At 64.9% G+C, this 12,312-nt stretch overlaps 5 protein-coding genes across 5 annotated transcripts; 2 read left to right on the top strand and 3 right to left on the bottom strand.

Annotated features, from left to right (window-relative positions):
• Nucleotides 1-1,294: 1,294 nt before the first annotated feature.
• On the bottom strand, nt 1,295-5,706 carry V1510DRAFT_278463 (uncharacterized protein). The gene is made up of 11 exons (XM_066930618.1): nt 5,271-5,706; nt 5,033-5,237; nt 4,841-4,998; nt 4,693-4,809; nt 4,430-4,659; nt 3,856-4,397; nt 3,755-3,823; nt 2,820-3,722; nt 2,112-2,782; nt 1,998-2,079; nt 1,295-1,966 (listed from the first exon to the last, which is right to left on the bottom strand). Exons 1-11 carry the CDS (start codon nt 5,465-5,467, stop codon nt 1,478-1,480), a joined length of 3,663 nt encoding a protein of 1,220 aa, XP_066786817.1. The 5' UTR covers nt 5,468-5,706; the 3' UTR covers nt 1,295-1,477.
• A 358-nt stretch (nt 5,707-6,064) lies between these two features.
• V1510DRAFT_423010 (Rieske [2Fe-2S] iron-sulfur domain-containing protein) lies at nt 6,065-7,242 on the top strand. The gene is made up of 2 exons (XM_066934882.1): nt 6,065-6,325; nt 6,573-7,242. Exons 1-2 carry the CDS (start codon nt 6,229-6,231, stop codon nt 7,160-7,162), a joined length of 687 nt encoding a protein of 228 aa, XP_066786818.1. The 5' UTR covers nt 6,065-6,228; the 3' UTR covers nt 7,163-7,242.
• Nucleotides 7,200-9,085, bottom strand: V1510DRAFT_423012 (uncharacterized protein). The gene has a single exon (XM_066934883.1). The coding sequence runs from the start codon at nt 8,625-8,627 to the stop codon at nt 7,254-7,256; it is 1,374 nt and encodes a 457-aa protein (XP_066786819.1). The 5' UTR covers nt 8,628-9,085; the 3' UTR covers nt 7,200-7,253.
• On the top strand, nt 9,071-9,770 carry V1510DRAFT_383209 (RNA polymerase II subunit A). The gene is made up of 2 exons (XM_066931673.1): nt 9,071-9,145; nt 9,176-9,770. Exons 1-2 carry the CDS (start codon nt 9,136-9,138, stop codon nt 9,748-9,750), a joined length of 585 nt encoding a protein of 194 aa, XP_066786820.1. The 5' UTR covers nt 9,071-9,135; the 3' UTR covers nt 9,751-9,770.
• On the bottom strand, nt 9,709-10,819 carry V1510DRAFT_423016 (uncharacterized protein). The gene has a single exon (XM_066934884.1). The coding sequence runs from the start codon at nt 10,715-10,717 to the stop codon at nt 9,755-9,757; it is 963 nt and encodes a 320-aa protein (XP_066786821.1). The 5' UTR covers nt 10,718-10,819; the 3' UTR covers nt 9,709-9,754.
• Between the last annotated feature and the right edge of the window lie 1,493 nt (nt 10,820-12,312).

Below are 12,312 nucleotides of genomic sequence, written 5' to 3' on the forward strand. Positions count from 1 at the left end.
GATCTACCGAAACTCCGACCTAAGCCACTGGGCCAACGGCGGGCCGCCGTTGGCGCGCCAAACTCTGGGCATCTGCCGTGGTTCGAACGGTACTGCTATTGTGAGGACGATCATCGTGGCGTGGGTCACGATGCACGCGCCAGATGATTTTCGCAGAAACTTTCCTGAAACCATCTGACTTTCGCTCTAACCAATCCAGCAGGGATCGTCGTTTGTTGGCCCACTATGCTGACGCAGATTCTGTCAGCATTCTAGAACGCGTGGCGCTCACCGGGCCACACCGGGCTAGCCGTATCTCGCCCGGGGGACCCGGCGATGCCGGCTGCAGATCCTCGCGCACGCCGAGGCCACCGACGCTTGCACCGCTTGCACAGCGCTTGTCGGCGCTGTGTCGGTGCGCGTGTGCGCGCTGAGCGCCGCCCCGCGTGCGCCCCGGACGCCGCTGTTCATCGCGACGGATCCAGTGCTCGCCGGGAGGTCCCACCGCCGGCGTGCGCCCACGGCATCGGCCGCCTATCGCCAGCTGCGCCGCACGGCGCCTCGCCACTTCCCGCTTGGCGATAATTCTCGATGCCGTGCGGCGGCAACGGCCGCCAAGCCCCAGCCGCAGCGAACGTCGGGTCTAACGCCGCCGATGCGCCGTAACCCTGCCTGCAGGTGTCAAAACGCAATTAAGGTTTTATTTAAGGGTATCTGGCGTAAGCTCTGTCCATGTTTGCGAGAAAATCCCGAGCTCAGCAGCGTTACTCTGGCCAAACACCGAGATGGCGTCTTGCCAAAGCTTAAATTGATCTACGGCACAAAACTCTATTTCCTGCGCCTGAGCTATCGCGGCCGCCGCTTTCTCTACGCACGCGCGCGGGATGTTGCGAGCTCACACGAGCCGGACAGCGCACGTTGTCGATCGCAATCTGCAGACTTTCAATGTTCGATCGGCTCCACCTACGCCATGCAGCCTCGGCACCTGATAGCCAAGGGGCGTGGCTTGGATTGCCGCCGACAGCCGCAGCCGTGGCGCGGAGATAATTCCAGCGCAGTGGCGGTGGATGTGCGTCCCCAGCATCGGCCAGGCCTAGCGCGAGCACCGGGCACCATGCAGACTAGCCGCTAGCTCCCGCGATTACGAGTCGATAGCGCCGTGGACACGAGGCCGAAGAGCTCGGATCTCGGAGACAGCTGTCGCCGGTCGACGGGGCTGTTCTGCGCCTGTGGCGCGGTGGTGTCGACGCCAGAGCCGTCCACACGTGCCCTGATCCACACGAGCCAAAAAGTGGGCGCTTCGGTGGCGTCCGGGTGGGCTCGGCTGCGCGAAATTCACACGGCGCTCGCGACGGCCGCCGGCGGCCGATAGCAGCCCGCCGCATGACGCGGCTCCAAGCCGCGCGGCGAGTCGCCTTGAGACCTACCTGGTCGTAACGACATGCCCCCAGCGCACCAAGCGCAAACTACCGCGAAAGTTCGGAAGCGCGGAGCCCGATTAGTTCGTGTTCGGGTCATGTGACTTCCTGATTCGCCCAAATACAGCGCTCCACAAACGCGCAATGACCTCTGCGTCGTCGGCGCCCACCGTCTCCGCGACAGACTCGTCCCTGTACAGCAGCCGCGGTGTACACTTTGCGACGGCCTGCTCGGCCGTCTGCGAGCACGGCGCCAGGACCGCCGCACGCGATGTCACGTGTTCGTATCCAAGAAACTCAATGTCGTGCTGTCTCGCGTGGCGCCTTGCTTCCTCGCGGTCTGTCATGAATCGCTCCAGGATGTCTGCGGACTCGATGTACGGAAAGTAGACTCGACGCAGGTAGGACACGCACGGCGCCACGGCCAAGCCTGCGTCCACGTAGATCGCTGCCAGCAGGGAACAGACGAGGTCGGCCGTCGCGCTATCGTCGGCGTCTTGACCTGACAGTTCCACAAGCGCAGACTGGCGGCCTGCCAGTGCCAAGATCTTGTCTGTAGTCATCGTGACCTGCGGTAAGCTTAGTCTGCCGCCAACAAACCTTCATCAGCGCCATTTGCTCCAGAGACGCCTCTGTAAACTTCTCGAGCAGATAACGGCAGCAGATGTGGTCCATCACGGCACTGTGGTTAGCAGCTGACAGACGCGGACTCACCGGCCAAGCCGAAGAAGGCTTGCGCTCTCGGCGATTAGTTTGTCGGGATAGTGTCTGCAGGCAGCCAGGGCTAGTTTCCGTGACCTGAATTGGTATCCCGCGCGCTCGGCGACATCCGCCACCTTCGTATCGCTTGCTACGTCTACGTCCTCGGCCAGATCCACAGCCTCGTAGCTTTCGAGCTCAATCAGATCCTGGAGTGTGTACTCCTTGAACAGAGTATTGCGGTAGATCACCTGCAGAGCACATTCTATGGCTCTTGTGACTCCAAGCGTCAGCCCAACCGCGCCAACCAGAGCGTCTACTGAATGCGACATCGTATCTTGCCAAGACTTGGACTTGAACGAGGCTTCTCCAGCAGACGCGTACCAGGAATTGGGCGAAAACTGCAAAAGTCTGGCAAACGCGGAGATTCGGTGGACGTGTGCCGTCAAAAGATCTCTTGCCATCTCATACTTCTGTGCGGATACGTTATCGCGCTCAGCAAACAGGATGACTGCGACAGCCAAGTTGAGGATACTCCCGCCGTACACAGCGATCTTGGTGTCGTCTGAAAAGTCCGGATCAAAGTCGACAGCGCAAGCACGCAGCAGTTCGGACGCAGTCAGGTCGATATCCGTTTTTCGCGAAATGTCCGAGACTAGCAACAAATTCTGCAATCTGAAGATGATCTGCTCATTAGCCCGCTATCTATGTCTTGTGACCTACCGACGGGACCATGCTAAAAGGGCCGCTGAGATCTATTTCCGGCGGGAGCAGCCTAGACGTGCGCGATAAGAGCCTGGAGTAGCTCATCTTTAGGCTAGAGTCGATCGCCAGACGGCTGAAGTGCTCCCCTGAAATGTAGTCAAACGGCACATCGAGACGGCGCAGCCGCACAATCGGCTCCGTTGTCAGGTCGTTCCTGCGCACTGCAGACACCTCGTAACGCTGCGGAGAGGCACCGTCGCCGCTCAGAGCTAGTACCCGACCCGTCAGTAGCTCGGCAGCCTCTACTCCTGGCAAGTCCCGGTGTCTGTTTACAAACGAGTCAACGACAGAGTCCGGCATAGCAAGGTACTCGGCGGGTATGACCAGGTACGCCCGCTTGTCAGCCCCAGGTCGTGCCGGCATAGCAAAGTAGTCCAGAAAGAGCGCGTTGCTGAGTGCCCTGTAGGTCTTGTATTTCTCCTCAGTGAGTTCCATGGTGCCCTCATTTCGAATCGGCATCTCGATTTCTCTGTCTCCCACAACGAACTTGAGCGTCTCTGTCAGCGGAATGGTGGTCGAGGAAATTAGAATCAGCAGCTGTTCCCTGGTCGGAAATTTTATAGTCAGTGAGTACTTGTACACAGACTGTTTCGGCAGCTCTTGCACTCTGAGACTCAACTGAGGCTCGCTGTAGTCCTCTGATACTGGTTCGTCCGCTGGTATCGGCAAGGGCTCGTCGCGTTCCGTCTCTTTGCCTTCAGCTGGTTTGTGCACCAACTGAGAGCCAGCACTGGCTGTGCCGCATGTACTGCGTGTCTCCTCCTTGGTCGCGCCGTCGTAAACACGGTATTTGATATTACTCAGACGCCGGGACACGACAGTAGCTTTGGATAGCCGGGATAAGTGCTGGAACGTGCTTTTCTAGCTATCAGTTAAGTTGCTGGTCAACTTACCACAGAGGTCTCATATTTTCTGATCAGAGTGTATGTTGAGTTGTCGACGGCATTCACAAACACGGCGCACTTTCGTCAGCAGAGCACTTGGCTGTTCTAACTTCTCCGCTATCTTTCAGGAGACCGGTGGAGAACGCATAAGGAAACATGTGGGGCAGCTGGAGGTGGACTACAAGATCGCAGGCGGTCAGCTCGATCGTCTCCTCTAGAAGAAGCGTCATGATCAACACGTTCGTGGCGCCGAGACGAAACTGTTCTGAAGCGTCAGTCTGGCGTCGCCGTGGCATCTCGAAGTCGAAGTATCTGCAGTTGCTTGGAATGCCGCTCGTGACAAAATCAGCTCGTATCTGATCCGAGTCTCCTTCGTTCAGATATTTGCATAGCAGCGACGCTGTCAAGCGGTGCTCGACAAACACTACACATCTGAACTCCGGACCTTTGGCCTTCTGTCGGATCAGATTAACCAGCTTCTTTATCTTGTCAGACATGTCGGTTCGCGCCACTCCGTGTGGAAAGCGCTTCTCGAGAGTCTCCTTCACACCGAGGGCTAGAGTTTCTGTCAGGTCTTGCTCGGACTTTTCCTGTTCCAGTTGGCAGTCGCGATTATAGTAGTGGAGACAGGCTTGATAGACAAACCACTGGCCTACGGTTAACTCATGACTGTCTTGTACTCACCCAGCTCGCTAGCAGCAGACGCGTTGTATCTGAGCACAGCTAACGCCAGGCCCAAGTCAATGTTGTTCAGGACGACGTCGTCCAGCGCGTCTGCTCTGTCTGTGCAGTAGAGCAGTGCGACCTGAGAGAACTTGTCGCGAATGCCCTTTGACACGCCAGGGTGTGACCCGAGGCCTCTGACGGAGACATTCGGGCACAAAACCGAGGAATTCATTCGTTGGCAAAGATTGCTGCCGGTGAGCGGGTAGGTATGCGAAGTTTACTTTACACGCGCTTGGATGCCCTCCGGCGTGAGCGTGCGCGTCTTCAGCGGGTATGAGGTGAGACCCAGAATACGAGGCCTCGTGGAGCTCGCAGCAGAGTGGTAGAAGTCAAATAATCTGAGGATCAGTTGTTGTCCAGGGTACCCACCTGTTGGCACGGTGAAGTTTTGTGGTATGGTGGCATTCGTCGACGACCATGGCCAGTGTCTGGTTCATCTCCACCAGGTTGTTGTCCAGGAACTGACACATTACTGCAGGAGTGACCATTACGACTTCATGGCCGCGCAAGCGGTTCTCCCAGACTTCCTGTTCTCAGAATACGCACGCTCCAGGTTCTTACCCTTTCGGTAAAGGCCGTGAAGTCCTCGTTGATTAGGTTGCCGAGCTTGAAGTCAAACATCCCCAGAGTAGTGGCTTTCTCCTCGTTCATGTGCTTCGTAGGTAGGATAAAGAAGGCCTGGCGGTGCGGCTTGCCAGACGCCGCCGCTTGTCTGCGCTCGTTGGCCACCCACGCCTCCAAGAGACGGCCCGCGATGTACGTTTTGCTAGGTGATCAGCGCTGTCGGACGGCGACTTACCCCAGGCCATTGCCGAGAACTAAGATGATGTTCCTGTTGAGAGCTACGTTGACGCATTCCTTCTGATACTCGCGATCTTTGGAGGGATCTTGGCGTCTGGGAGCGAGGTCGTCTAGACCGGGAGTCCAGTCAGAAGAGCTCAGGTGGGGGTGGACGTCTAGGCGAGTCGCGGGTTTGAAAAGGGCAGACATGTTCATGTCGGAGAAAGGCTGCAGTAGGCTTGCAAGTCCTTCGAATCGCGGCCAGCTTTTATAGCCCTGGACGCACTCTGGGCTGCACCTCTGCCCAAGCGTGCATCACGCCTGCGCAATCGGCACAGTGTCTGTGCGCGCAGCGCAGCGTCTGTGCGCGCGGCGCAGCGTCTGTGCGAGCTGCGCGACGTCCGTTCGGGAGCCTGCGCGGATAACGGCGTAACGGGTGCACGCGAGTTTCGCTGTATTTGGGCGAACGCGGACGTGCTCGACGCGCGGTTGCTCCCAAGCGACCGCGGGCACGTGATGCGTCACGTGCTGTTCGCAGCGCCACACGGCGCCACCGCGAGGCGCGGGCGGTCCCGCGACCCGCACCGCCACTGTGCAGCCATGCACCGCCGCAGCGCCACAGCCCCGGCCGCCCAGCGCGCCGGCCGCGCCCGGAGACACTCGCCAGGCGCGGTGCCGGCGGCGGCCAGGCAGCCGCCAGGCCAGCCGCCAGCCGGCCGCCGGGATCCAGCGGCCCAGCGGCGCCGGACCCGACGCCATGCAGGCTGGCGCTGTGTGGCTGGTGCCGATGCACGTGTTCTGGCCAATCACAGGCTATACATTAGCGAATGTGGGTGACAATCCGGGCTCACCACCACGAAAATCGCACGGCGGCCGGCCAATGAGCCGCGATCGTATTCCTCTAGACTTTTTCACCTTTTTTTTACAACTTTTTTCCGTACGTTCCATCCAACCATCGACTCGAAACAATCGTCACAATGCCCGTCACCAAGGCTCTGCTAAGAAACTCGTCGGTTCTGGCCTCCCGCCTGGGAGCTTCGGCTCTGCCGATGGTCCCGCGATCGGCTGTGTGTGGTAAGTGAAGGGAATTGCGAATTGCGCGGTCGGGTGGCCGTTGGCTGGAGCCAGGGGCCGGGCGGGCCACGGACGGCGGCCGGCGGCCGGTAGCTGGCTCGTGCGGCCGCGGCCAGCCCGCGGCCGCGTGCGCGCAGTGGCCGCCTCGTGCGGCCACGGGCACGGCCGTGCGCGGCCCCGGACCACCGGCTGCGGCCGACCGCCCAGCAGCAATTGCGCGCCGCGCCGACGCACGGCTAACAGGCAGGCGCTCGTTTCGCGTCGGGCTCGCCCATCATCGAGGACACCTGCAAGGTCCCGGACTTCTCCAAGTACACCAAGAAGAACAAGGGCGACGACTCGTCGCGCGCGTTCTCGTACTTCGTCGTCGGCACGTTTGGTGCCGTGACCACGTACGGCGCCAAGGCGCTCGTGCAGGACTTCCTGTCCAACATGGCCGCGTCCGCGGACGTGCTGGCGCTGGCCAAGGTCGAGGTCGGCCTGGCGTCCATCCCCGAGGGCAAGAACGTCGTCATCAAGTGGCGTGGCAAGCCCGTGTTCATCCGTCACCGCACGGCCCACGAGATCGAGGAGGCGCGCAGCGTCAACATCGCGACCCTTAGAGACCCCCAGACGGACGACGAGCGCGTCAAGAACCCCGAGTGGCTGATCATGCTGGGTGTGTGCACGCACCTGGGTTGTGTGCCCATCGGCGAGTCGGGCGACTTTGGCGGTTGGTTCTGCCCCTGCCACGGCTCGCACTACGACATCTCGGGCCGTATCCGCAAGGGCCCGGCGCCGCTCAACCTTGAGATCCCTCAGTACGACTTCGACGAGGACAAGGTTGTCATCGGTTAGAGAAAATGGAAGGTCACAGGCTCTCGCCCACGTGAGCTACGGTTAATGTTCTTGTATTTAATAAACCATCATTTTGTTCAGCTCGCGATGCTCAGCGGACGCCCATGACAGACAGCTCGAGCGTCCACACGCGGCGGACGTGGACCTTGACGCGGTCGAGGCCGGCGAACGGCGCCTGGAGCTCGCGGCGCTCGGCCAGGTCGAGCAGGCGGTCCTCGGCGGCGTGGCGCTGGCGGGCCTCGAGCTCGCGCTCGCGCGCGTCGGCGTGCGGGTGCATGTACTTGTGCAGGCTGAAGTGCCGGTGGTGGTCGTCGCGCGCGGGCGCGGAGTGCTCGGCGTACTCGTGCGAGCCGGCGGACGGCGTGGACGGCGTGGGCGACGCCGCGGCCGCGGACGCGGTCGCGGAGTCGGCCGTCGCCGGGCGGGCGTCGTCCGGCACGGGCCCCACGTGCGCCGGGTCCGGCTGGTCGAGCCCGTCCACGACGAGCTGGTCCCACCAGCACTTGCGCGCCGGCTTGCGCCAGAAGATGAGCAGCTTCTGGGCCATGGCGTTCATCTGCGGGACCTTGTCGTCCTTGGCGTCGGTCTCGTCGGTCGCGAGCAGCCGGACGAGCGCCAGCGAGCTGATGACGGTCTTGTTGAGCTCGCGCTCGCGGAAGCCCCACGTGTCCGAGGCCTGGAAGCCGGACGAGCACAGCATCTCCACGAGGTGGCGCTCGGCCGACACCGTCGACGGCTCGTCCGCCGCGTTCTCGCCCGCCTGCTGCTGCGAGATCTTGAGCGACTTGAAGATCTCGTTCTGCTGCAGCAGCCGGCGGCCCACGGCCTTCTTGAGGCGCTGGACCTCGGGGTACGGCATCGTCGGCGGCGGGATGATGTAGTAGTCCAGGTCCTCCTGCAGCACGATCAGCGCCGGCTTGATGGCCAGCACGGACGCGATCAGCGGCGACGACGACACGATCATCGCCGACAGGTCGTGCACGGTCGCCGAGAGCTTGGCGCCGGCGCCGTGGTCGTACGCGTCCGCGCGCGCGGCCGCGTCCGCCTCGGCGCGGTGGAACACGTCCAGGACGTACTGCAGGCACCGCGGCGAGTACTCGCCCACGACCACCTCGTGCATGCCCGCCAGGTTGCTGATCATGTTGCCCTGCCCGTCCAGGAAGATCCCGTTCGGAAACAGCCCCAGCAGCACGCTCTCCGGCAGCGACATGAGCTCGTGCCGCGGGATCGTGAACCGGTAGCCGCGCACGTCGAGCGTGATGAGCCCGCCGTGGTCGTGGTGCTCGTAGTGCTCGTCGTAGCCGTCGTAGCGCGCGCCCGGCGCGCCGCGCGCGACCGCGGCCGTCGCCGACGAGATGATCGACGCCGCGTGCTGCTGCACCTGCGTGATGATGTTGTGCGCGCCGCCTGCGCCCGCCAGCGCGGGCTCTGCGCCGGCCGCGTACTCGGTCTTGGTGCCGGCCATGTAGTCGCTTAGCCGCGGGTACGGTGTGTACGGCGGCGGGGCGTCGGCCTCGTGGGCGCCCTGCGTTGCTGGCGCTCCTGCGTCCTGCGCCGCGTCCGCGTGCTCTGCGGCCCCGTGCTCGCTCGTGCGCGCCTGGCCGGTGCCGGTCTGCACGTCTCTCGATGGCTCGGCCTGCCGGCGGCCGCTCAAACCCGCTTGTGTGCCCGAAACGAGGCCGGACCCTGCCGTGCCTGCGCTTGCGTTGCCTGCTCCGTGCAGCCCCGTCGCGGCTGCCAATTGCGCTGCCCGTGTGCGGGCGGCCTGCTGCTGTCTGCTGCCGGATGCTGCGCCCGGTGCGGATGCAATTCGATGCTGGATGGCTGCGACTGCGGGACCCTGTGGTGCGGTGTTGACCAAGCGGACGACTTGTTTTTTTGCGCCGCACTTTTTGTAGTTAAGCCAGACAACGACACACAAACGCCACGACGGCACCGACGCACCCGACGGCACCACGACCGGCCACCACACCATGCGGAGCGGTAAGCGCGCGCCCGACGGCGCTGACCCAGACCTCAAGTTCTGCACGGTCTGTGCGTCCAACCAGAACCGGTCGATGGAGGCCCACCGCGTCCTGGCCAAGGCCGGCTACAACGTGTCGTCCTTCGGCACGGGCTCGGCCGTGCGCCTGCCCGGACCGGCCATCGACCGGCCGAACATCTACCCGTTCGGCACGCCGTACGACCAGATCTACACCGAGCTGTACGCCCAGGATCCGAAGCTGTACGCGGCGAACGGGCTGCTGGCCATGCTCGACCGCAACCGCGGCATCAAACGCGCGCCGGAGCGCTGGCAGGACTCGACCAGCGCCATGTTCGACGTCGTCTTCACGTGCGAGGAGCGCTGCTTCGACGCCGTGTGCGAGGACCTGCTGAATCGCGGCGAGCGGTGCAACCGGCCGGTCCACGTCTTCAACGTGGACATCAAAGACAACACCGAGGAGGCGCTGGTGGGCGGCCGCGCGATCCTCGACCTGGCCGACCGGCTCGTCCAGGCCGACGATCTGGACGAGCAGGTTGCCGACATCCTGGCCGAGTGGCAGGACCGCCACACGCTGCAGGTGCTGCACGCTGTATGCTACTACTGATGTATTACTCTGTGTCGCTATGCAGGCTCTCTTCCCAGGCGGCGCGGCGGGCGCGGCCGGTCTCGGCGGCGGAGGGGAACGCGCCGTGGACGGCGTAGGCGGCGTAGGAGCCGTAGACGGACTGGGAGTAGACGGACTCGCCGGTGAAGTCGTCGGCGGAGGCGGCGGCGGAGGCAGCGGCGGAGGCGGAGGCGCCGGCTGGCGGAGCTGCGGCGGCGCCGGTGGGATCCAGGTCGCGCACGGCCGCCCCGCTGGCGGCCTCGACCATGTCGTCGCCGTCGACGACAACCTCGCGGTCGCGCACGCGCCGCATCAGCGACATGAACGAGCTCTGCCGGAACTTGGCGCACGTCTCGGGCTCGAGCCGGTCCAGGTCGTACTCGACTGCGTCCACGATCTGGCCGGCCGTGCGCGAGAGCCCGTCGTCGGCCGCGCGGTCTGCCGCCTCGCGCTGGGCGGCCCTTTCGGCGGCCCGTTCGGCGGCCTCTTCGGCGGCGGCCTCGGCCGCGATCTGCTCGGCCACGCGGTCAAACTCGGACCGCAGCGCGGCATCGCTGGCCGCATGGCCGGTGCCTGCCCGCAGCTGGCTCATGAACGGCATGCGCGGCATGGTCGCCGGCGGAAGCCGGGCGCTGTATCCAGCCGGCCCGGCCTGCGGCGCCATCGCGGCTCCGGGCACGGCGCCGGCAGCCGGCCCGGCTGCACGGGGATCGGATCGTAGGAATGCGGCAAACTCGTCGCCCCACGCACCTGCCGGGCGCGGGCCTGCCCGCGGCTCCAGCGACAGCGCCTGGAAGTCGGTTGCCCACTCGGCGGCGGCGGCTGGCGCGGCCATTTCTGCGCGGGCCAAGCCCTGGCGGAACGCCGGAGCGGGGCCGGCCCGCACGCCGGTCGCCGCGCGCGGCGCGTCCTGCGCGGTCTGTTGCTTGAGCTGTTGCAGCGGATTTGATCCCCCGCACGAGTCCATGGTGGCGGCAGCGGGCGGCGGCGGGACAAGTCGTGATAGCCGGGTAAGGCGGGGTCGGCGGGTTACGGGTTACGGGTTACGTAACCTGCCCACTTCCGGCGGCACCTGGCGCTCGGCGGCGAGTGGAGGGCGGTGTTTCTGGGCGTGCCTGCGGGCGCCCGGGGCGCGCGGTCTCTGCAGGTGTCGGCGGTGCTGCAGGCGGCTGTCGGGCGGTGCTGCAGGCGCGGCGGCCGCCTGCCAGGGTCCGCCGCTCTCTGGACGAGCCGCGGCCCGGCAGTCACGTGCGAGCCGCACGCTGTGCGGCGCCGTGGCCCGGGACGCGGCCGGACAGAGCCTCCGGTCTTCGCCGGGTAGCCTTCGGCACTGCGTGCGTGCCGCACGCGCGGACGCGTCGCCGGACGCACCGCCGGACCCGCCGCAGCGCGCGGGCGCAAGGCGCAGGCGCCTCACGGTCCGCCGGCTAATGTACGAGAGCGCGCGTCACAGAATCCTGCATAGCGCGCCCGCCCGCGGCTGGTTTTGCGGACTACAAAGTGCAAACCCTGAGCTAGAGGGCGCAAACATCAGAGCTAAGCGGCACGGCGCGGACTAGGACGCAGCTAGCGCGCCGCACGAGGTGCGGCTCAACACGTGCGGCGGCGCTCCTGCTTCCGGTGGACCAGGACGCAGCTGGCGCGCCGCACCAGGTGCGGCTCATCACGTGCGGCGGCGCTCCTGCTTCCGGTGGACCAGGACGCTAGCGCGCCGCACCAGGTGCGGCTCATCACTGCGGCGCGTTCTGCTTCCGGTGGACTTGCCTGCCGGCGGCGCAGCCGCGGGCAGCCAGCTCGGCAGTCGCTGCCAGAGACCGACCCTCTGGGGCCGTCGAGCGCTGGCTGCAGGCACTGGCCCAGCCGTGCGGCGCCGAGCCGCATATGGTGCGGCTCAACCGCAGCCTCGCGGGCCGCCGCGGCCCAGCCGCAGAGGCCAGGCCCGGATGGCCTCCGCCGGCTGGCCGCACCGGAGCCCGCTAGCAGTCACGCCGGAGTTCTTTGTGTACCCCAAACTAAAGTATCCCAGTGACCACCAAGGTACTCAATTGATACGCGCCCCTGAGCTATCTACACCCGCAGGCCGACCACCGCCGGAGCGCCGCAGACCGGGCACGCGGAGTGCGGCGGCCACAGGCTCCAGCCATCGGCACCCGTATGGCGACCAGGCCCGTGGCGGCCGGGTCGTGCGGCCGAGCTCGCAGAGCCGCAGCGGCGCGCGCTTCGCGGGGTACCGCGCTGCTGGACAACGGCATGTTTTATGCATGCCCCTTGACCAATTGCGTAATAGCCATTACCGGCGCTGCGGCCCAAACCGGGCCGCGGTCGTCAGCGTAGCGGCCGGCCAGTTGCCGAGCTCGGCAGTGGTGGCCGGCGTCAACGGCCGCGCAGCGCGGCGGCAACGGATCGTGGGAGCCGCTGAGCCCAGACGCCCCAGCCGCCGCGTGGGCTGCGCGGTTTTGCGCAAATTGCGCCGCCTGCGCGGGCTCGTGCGGGCGGGCAAGTGCCGGCCGCAGTGGCGCGCAGAGCTCGCCGACAACAGGTCGGCTGGGCCGGCGCTTGCGT

This window comes from Dipodascopsis tothii (genome assembly GCF_038497935.1).
Source record: "Dipodascopsis tothii strain CBS 759.85 unplaced genomic scaffold V1510scaffold_41, whole genome shotgun sequence".
Classification (NCBI taxonomy): Eukaryota; Fungi; Ascomycota; class Lipomycetes; order Lipomycetales; family Lipomycetaceae; genus Neoaidaea; species Neoaidaea tothii.

Coding starts and splice junctions, on each gene's coding strand:
- V1510DRAFT_278463 (XM_066930618.1), bottom strand. CDS start 5,467: ATGAACATGTCTGCCCTTTTCAAACCCGCGACTCGCCTAGACGTCCAC. Junction 4,999..5,032: donor TCACGGCCTTTACCGAAAGG/GTAAGAACCTGG, acceptor TTCTGAGAACAG/GAAGTCTGGGAGAACCGCTT. Junction 2,080..2,111: donor AGCCTTCTTCGGCTTGGCCG/GTGAGTCCGCGT, acceptor TGCTAACCACAG/TGCCGTGATGGACCACATCT.
- V1510DRAFT_423012 (XM_066934883.1), bottom strand. CDS start 8,627: ATGGCCGGCACCAAGACCGAGTACGCGGCCGGCGCAGAGCCCGCGCTG.
- V1510DRAFT_423016 (XM_066934884.1), bottom strand. CDS start 10,717: ATGGACTCGTGCGGGGGATCAAATCCGCTGCAACAGCTCAAGCAACAG.
- V1510DRAFT_423010 (XM_066934882.1), top strand. CDS start 6,229: ATGCCCGTCACCAAGGCTCTGCTAAGAAACTCGTCGGTTCTGGCCTCC. Junction 6,326..6,572: donor CCCGCGATCGGCTGTGTGTG/GTAAGTGAAGGG, acceptor GCTAACAGGCAG/GCGCTCGTTTCGCGTCGGGC.